Below are 8006 nucleotides of genomic sequence, written 5' to 3' on the forward strand. Positions count from 1 at the left end.
ATACATACATACATAGATGCATACATACATACATATAGGATAACAGTGAGTTGACTTTTTAGTTAGGTGTTTAAATATCAGGCAGGAAGAGAATATAGCATGTATACATTTAAGCTTTTAAATAAAGCGCATACATTATTCATACACACACACACACACACACACATATAATTTTATTTTAATTCTTTTCATTTTTATTACTATTTAATTTAATATTGTTTCTTTGTATCAGTATACTGCTGCTGGATTATGTGAATTTCCCCTTGGGATTAATAAAGTATCTATCTATCTATCTATCTATCTATATATATATATATATATATATATATATATATATATATATATATATATATATATATATATATATATATATATATATATACGCATTCATATGTGGAAGTGTCTTATAGTTTTAATAAGAGGGAACCGACGACAAAAGTTTTAATAAACAATGTAAATTATTTTAATTTTGTCTTAGGCCTTGAATTGAACCAACAATAACAAAACTTAATTTGTAATTTTTTTTAATTCTAAAGGAAGTTAAACAATCTTCATCTAACGATTCTGAAGGAAGTTTAAAACATAGAGAGGATAAAAATCAAAGAGAACAAATTATAATTTGGATACATTTCCGTTTTTAATGTAAGAGAGTGCACATGCCACACCACGCCATATACTTATGTATTCACTGTTCGGTGCCATCCTATTACTCAGGTGTTTTGTGACAGTGATAATATAACAAGCAGACTCTCACGTAACAGGCTAAATAGTGTAAGCAATGCTGTCGATCTTATTTTAAAAACATAATCTATTAATTGATATCAGAAAGTGATTATTTGCAGTTATAATGGAAGTCGAGTGAAATGAAGATTTTTGCAAATGATTTAGACAGAAAAATTATTTCTCCTTAGGTGACTTTATAGATACAACGCAATTTTTCAAAAAGCTCAATACTTCTTAATATTAATTAAAATATTAATAAAAATTATTGTTATGTTTTGAATTACATGTAGAAAAAATAATCATGACACATACATAAATTAGAAACAAAGAAATACAAAACGACAAAATGTTACAGTATTCAACTAGTCATTCTTCTTTTAATAGACGACAGATTTTTATTTTAATATAATCTGTTTCCTACAGCTCGATTAATTCGGATATAACAAAGAAGTGTGTTTATTTTCTTTTCCCTCTAAGTCTAACTAATGTGTATTGTTTGCATCCCCTGTTTTGTAAGCAGCCGTCTGTCAGAGAGAGATGTTATATGGCTGGACGTGTGCAAGTTTAACTTTCCCTCGGAGCTTGTTTAGGACTGAGGTCTGTAAAATGCCTTTATGTGTTACAAGCATAATTGACAAAACATTCAATTTAAGGAAACTGTCCGAACTCTTCACAGGCTTTTTCATCATTGCTTTGCTGTTCTTTCAGTGGTGTTTTAATGAACTTCGGTAACAACTGCTCGGGCTCATATTTCTAGTTTGTTTTCATTTCTGTTATGCAAGTGACTTAAACTTCTTCATCACACAACAAGACGGTCTACTACTACAAGGAGAAAGTCTTCTATTGCTAAAACCGCAAGATTTACATTCCTGATGTGCAAACATTACATCTGTTTGCGAAGTGTGTGCGTTTTTGTGTGGTTAGAACACATGGTAAACTTAGTTTTAAAGAAAACATTTAATTCCCTGGTATATCACTGCGATTTAATGCTGACTCTTATTAAACGCGGCATATTAAAAATTATAATAAGAAAAACAGCGTTATAATCATAACACAATGTCGGAGTAGGAACAGGTACAAAAGACAACAAAAAGCACAATATATAAGCTTTGTAATAAAATGCAGAATGTTTCTTTTAATACGTACAAACTGATTAAATGTGTTAACCTAAATCACAGTATAAAGAGTTCAATTATAATTTACAGCTTGATTTCGAAAATATTTTTCTTTCTTTCTCTTTCTCTTTCTTTCTTTCTTTCCTTCTTTCTTTTTGTGCAATGTTTGAAAAAGTCGGCTTATTTCAAACTGAGGAAAGTTAGAGAAAATAAATCATTCGTACGCTGCACCTAATTTTATAAATTTATGTTTAGTCCTGTTCTAAAGGTTTTACATTTTAAATTAATTTATTATACACTTTGTTTCTTTTCCTCTAATTCTAAGTTAGTTATTTTAATCACACAGAATGTTTCATGGTATCTTTCGCATTTATTTCTACCTGAAAAACGCACACACACACACACAAGAATTCAGATATGTTCATTGCGTTAATTGTAATATAGAGTTTTCACTTACACTCGTTTGAGTTTACGTTTTGGAATCTCTTTAAAATTGTTTCAGTTACCTTTTTATTGTTTTATCGTACTCCATATGATAGTAACCGTTATAAAAGACGCTATATTAGAAAATGATAGTGAATATCTCAGATGGCCCATTTTACAGGATGTGTTCCCAAAAAAACGTGTGCCAATATAAAGAACTATTCAAACTAATCCCAATTTACACTATTAAAATAGTGGTACTAAAATGGCACTTTACAGTGTTGTGTGGTTTCTCCCATTGCTGACAAAGTGTCATTTCATTTTGGCATATAAATTTGGTTCTTTGGACGTGTTCCTAAAACATGGAGAAAACAGCACTCGTTACTATATATTAGGAGGGAAGCAGAATATAACAGAATATAACAGATCAATATAAGAGATCAAACAGATCAAAATAAATAAATAAATAACCTGGGTTACTGTATGCAGTAAGAGTCCGTTTATAACTGAGAAAACAATAATGTTTCACAAATCTGTTAACATCTGTTTTTGGTTATTCATGGAACCTGTTACATAACTAAAGAAAAGGTTCTATGTGGATAGTTCTTATGTGAAACAAAAATGGTTCCACCACATATCATCGCACTGAAGAACCACTATCGCACCTTTATTATTAAGCGTGTACATTTTATATATATATATATATATATATATATATATATATATATATATATATATATATATATATATATATATATATATATATATAAAGGGGTGGTTTAATGCAAATAACAAAAACATTAAGTGACAGAGTACATGTACAGAAAAGAATACGTTAAGTTGTAAAAATATTTACAGGGTCCCGCAGACAGGTCTATACCTGGACTAGCCGTCTAACGCAGAGCATTCAAGAAATGTTTAGTTGCAGAAATAACTGGTGCTACACTGTAACTCATCCTGCGATGGACTGGCGCCCTGTCCAGGGATTGTTCCTGCCTTGTGCACAGTGCTTGCTGGGAGAGGCTCCAGCTTCTCCGCGACCCAGCTCTGGATGAAGCGGGCTTAGAAGATGAATGGATGGATGGATGGACAAGATAATCTTGTGTTCAGCGTGTGATCTGCTAATTATGAGCACGACATTTAGTATCTTGAACTGGTATACTGCATAACGCAGCACTGGACACAAAGCAGGAAACAGCCCAGAACAGGGCGTCAGTCCATCGCAGCCAAATCCCCCCAGCCCCCCTACCACACATACTTCCTTACCCTGGACTATCGACCAAATCAGCACGTCTTTTGAGCTGTGAGAGGAAATTCGGAGTCGAGGGAACTTTACACCTTTTCCACCCAATCTGAAAATGCATTATTAAGAAGTAATGCGCCCGACTGTCATAGCACCAGCACACTAATATGGTCGTAAAGTGTGCTTCCTACGCCTGAATAAAAGAACCTTCCCTCTTTCATATTATCTTATTTATCACACCAAAGAAGTTGAAAGCAATGACCAGAAAACACAAAGTGGCAATAAAACATGCTATAAATGTTTATGTAAAAGGCTATATTAATCTTACAAATGCATCGTTAAAATTGAACTTTGGCTATTATCTTCAAATATCTTCAAATGCCATAATAGGTCAAATATTAAAAGTCGAAGTCATTCAAAATAAAAATTAATCTAAACTTGTGTCTATTGACTGATACTGAGTGGTTGTTTTTATGGTTTAAAAACGAGGCAATTTTTAAACATCTAGTGGTGTCTAATGCATTTTCATTTATTATTATTATCATCAAATAAATAAGATAAATGCAAAGCAAATTCCCTATATCGTATGATAATACAGAATTGTATTAAAATCTTAAATAAACTTTAAAAAATACACAAAATAAAGACTACTGTGTATTTTCCTTTTGTTTAATAAGTCTATACAATAGTTCGTTAATTAGTTTAGCATTTTTCATAACATATGCTTTGCAATATATACATTACCAAAAACTTTATTTATAGATTAAACAATCCTTAAAATATCTGAAAGAGGATCAATAAACATAAAGTTTAACTATATATACTAAGTGGCAATTATAAGTTATTTACCTATTGCTGAAACATAACCCGGCAGCCAAGAAAATAAATAAATAAACCGACAATGAGCTTTCCATAACGAGTATGTATGACCGTAATACGTTACCGTTATGAACAAGGTAATCTGAAATCGGTTGTTGACGAGCTCACAACTGTCTAATATACAAAGTTAATAATTAGTGTAAATCCTTCTCATGTTGTACAAATACAGCCTAAACAGTAACCTGAAACTGTAAATCAGTTGGTATCTTATTAATTATTCCTAATGATAACATAGTGTTAGTACAGTCAACATAAACACAAGTGCTACTTAATCACATGTACGGTAGAATACCTGCGAACAATTCACTTTGAAATCTGTCAAAAACGACGACTAATAAACACCGATTTAAACCACCAATGCAGCGGACAGAATTTTTAAATGTATTCAGGCATATGCTTATACATATGTACATCTGACATGTCCTAATTTTATAATATAAAAAATATATAGTGATCGTTTCTGTTTTAAGTGAATTTGCCAAACTTCAACGAATACCACCAGAATGCTGAAGTAAAAATAAAAGAAAATAAACGCAAAAGATTTAAAAAACAGCTTCTATGTACTTTAATGTTTTCAAAAGTTCCTGACATAATTGTGGAAAGGCTTATTTCTGTAGAGAAATATTTCAAAATATACTTTAATGACAAACAAAGAAGACTTATTTGTGCCTGAAATGTAAGCAGAAATGATGTGAAGTATTGAATCAGTAAAGAATTCTGTGTCAAGAAATAATGGCAATGAAATCATTTGGTGAAAGCAGGATGCGCACAGGTCAATTTTATAACACTGACACAAGCTGGAGGCAATGAAACTTGGCGCTTTTAATAATTTAAGACTAATTTACTTGTACTAAATAACGTCAGTAATATGTTAATTAAATATAAAAAATTTCAGAAAAAAAAATCTAAATATTATGACACTGGAACTGATTTTTCCAATACAAATTTCTTATTAACTTCATTTGGCAAAGCTGTTCATGAACAAATATAATGCAGCAAATCTTAAAAAACACATTTAAGCACAAACAAACAAAAAAAAAATAAAGATTTGTTTAAAGATTTATCAACATAAAATATCATATTATTATTGTAATTTTATCCTGCTCTATAAAATATTCTTATATCAGCTGAGACCATCCAACAATAAATAAATGAGGTAACCTTTTGATTAACCTAATTATAACAAAGAAAACATCCGTGAACAAAACGACATGATATAAAGCTTAAATCACTTGAGAAACAAATATTGTGTAAGAAATAACTGATTTATTAAGAATTTCCACAATACTAGAATACACAAGTAAAAGTGCTACTGGTTTGTGAATTGGTCCCAATTATACTGTACAACTTTTAAAATACAGAAAAAAAGAAAACAACATCTGACCCTGAATGACCGGCAACGTGTTTTTTTAAAATAAAACATTTAAAGAAGAATATAACTGAAGACTGGTGAATGGGCAGCAGCATTTTTCAAGAAAATGTACCTTCCCAGAATACTGTTAAATATGGCTATATTACCCGTCAAATAAGAGTTTGCTATTATCATTACCTTTTATTTTTCATTTAAAATGCATTTTCCCAATAGGTCTGAAAATACATCCATGTTTTCAGGTTGTTCCAGAAATCACATTAATTTTTCTGACTTATAACCATAACTTTGCAACCAACCTGCACTAAATTAGCAACTTGTACTGCAGCCATTTTTGAAGGTTATTTTAATATCTCCATCACTTAAGGTTTACTGTTGAACGCTATATGTGTACATATTTATAAGTTACAGTGAGTGGTCAGTTCAATATAAAAAAATAATTAAAAAAATTATAAAGGTTAAATTCCATCAGTGGAAACAGTCGTTCAAAGCAGACATTGTATTTTAGGCCTACTGAAATTACAGACAGCAATAAGACCTCTTCCTAAATGAAACTTGTGACAAGTGACCATAGCTTTTGAACATTTATTCTGTAGGCTGAATTAGAGAATCTCTAAAGACTTACACTGCTTTACGTGGCGCAGGATCCCCGTGCAAGAAACTGTGGCACCGTTAAAAATGTTACCAAAAAGTAAAACAAACAGAAATATCCATGATCATCTTAAATATCTACTTGTGTTTGGCTGACGTTAAGTACTTAAGGGTCCTGCTCGATGACTTAGATGTCTATTCTTGTATGTAAAGCGCTATGTTTGCTCTCATGATCCCAGTATGAACAGTGCATCATAGAAAGTTCTGTTGGTTGCCGTGAGCATGCAAACTGAAGACCGGCTCCATTTGTACCTGACGCAGGAGGAGGCGCAGGGGTCGCCGGGCTCAGCTGTTGTGGATGGTGAGCATGCGGGTGGTGATGATGGCTCATCCCGTTATAGGAGTTGACCATGCTAGGTAAACCCATGCTTTGAACTCTGGAATAAGGGTTGTAAGAAGCGGGCGTTGACAGCCCTTTCACATTGACCGGGTTCACGTTGCCACTTGCCATCTGGCAAGATGTGTAAGACATGGGAGTAGGTGGCTGTCCAAGTGACCATGAATTGTTCATAAAACTGGACTGTAAGTACTTCGGGGTTGGAAGATAGCCATAGCCGTCAGTGCCGAAAAGTGTCTTTCCAGGCTGGAAGTGGGTCGGAGGAGGTCTGAAAGGTCGTTTCATCCGCCGTCGTCGGCGGTAGTTGCCCTTTTCAAACATATCTTCACATGCAGGGTCGAGAGTCCAGTAGTTGCCTTTGCGCTCTCCTCCGCCCTCCCTGGGAACTTTAATGAAACATTCGTTGAGACTTAGATTGTGTCGAATGCTGTTCTGCCATCCTTTTTTGTTTTTCTCGTAGAAAGGGAATTTGCTGATTATGTACTGGTAAATACCTGACAACGTCAGTCTTTTTTCAGGGCTTTCTCGAATGGCCATCGCAATGAGCGCGACATAAGAGTACGGTGGCTTCTGGGTTGGATCGGTCTTCTCCGAGCTCTTCTCTGGACCCTGTTCTTCTTTAGGCCGGTCTTTCTCTTTACTGGCGTTGGTGTCGTGGATCATTAAAGCCATCGCGTCATCCTCAGGGTCCTGGTAAGTGGCCATCATTACATATAAACGCTCACGCACACCCACGCAAGACAGGAAAAAAAAAAAGAAAAGAAAAATCGTGCAGCAACCTGCTGTCCGGTCCTACTTTGGCAAAATAGCTGCCTTGAGCTCCGGTTTTACAGGGAAATACGCTTTGCTCGTTATGTCCGAATCAATTGCTAAATCACCATCCCAGAGTGGAAAAAAGTCCAGCACCTCCGTTAATCTCCGCGCTGTGGCCTGGCAGTTCTCGTTCTTAGGAGAGGTTGTTTCTGAAGGTTGAAAAGCTTAGGGTGTGAGGTTCCTCTATAAGCCCAGCCTTTTTTCTTTCAAAAGACGAAAGGCCGCTTACTGAACGTCTCATATATCCAGTGACGATGATGTCCTTTTTTTCACTGATTTGAATGCCTCTGATCTTGTTCCGCCTCCGTTACTGTTGTGTTCCGTCCGCTACTGGATCGAGTACTCGCTAAGAAATACTTCCCATTTAATACCAAACAACTTGATTCTACAAGGGGAAGGAAAAAAAAACTGTGCTACATATCCCATGCAATGGTTCCAATTCATTTAACCTCC

At 34.1% G+C, this 8006-nt stretch overlaps 1 protein-coding gene across 1 annotated transcript; it reads right to left on the bottom strand.

Annotated features, from left to right (window-relative positions):
* Nucleotides 1-5632: 5632 nt before the first annotated feature.
* Nucleotides 5633-7802, bottom strand: foxl2a (forkhead box L2a). Its single transcript, XM_039755690.1, has one exon. It carries the CDS (start codon nucleotides 7446-7448, stop codon nucleotides 6531-6533), a length of 918 nt encoding a protein of 305 aa, XP_039611624.1. The 5' UTR covers nucleotides 7449-7802; the 3' UTR covers nucleotides 5633-6530.
* Nucleotides 7803-8006: the final 204 nt, after the last annotated feature.

This window comes from Polypterus senegalus, chromosome 1 (genome assembly GCF_016835505.1).
Source record: "Polypterus senegalus isolate Bchr_013 chromosome 1, ASM1683550v1, whole genome shotgun sequence".
Taxonomy (NCBI): domain Eukaryota; kingdom Metazoa; phylum Chordata; class Cladistia; order Polypteriformes; family Polypteridae; genus Polypterus; species Polypterus senegalus.

Bases quoted from the DNA above. Each gene is read 5' to 3' on its own strand.
- foxl2a (XM_039755690.1), bottom strand. From the start codon at position 7,448: ATGATGGCCACTTACCAGGACCCTGAGGATGACGCGATGGCTTTAATG.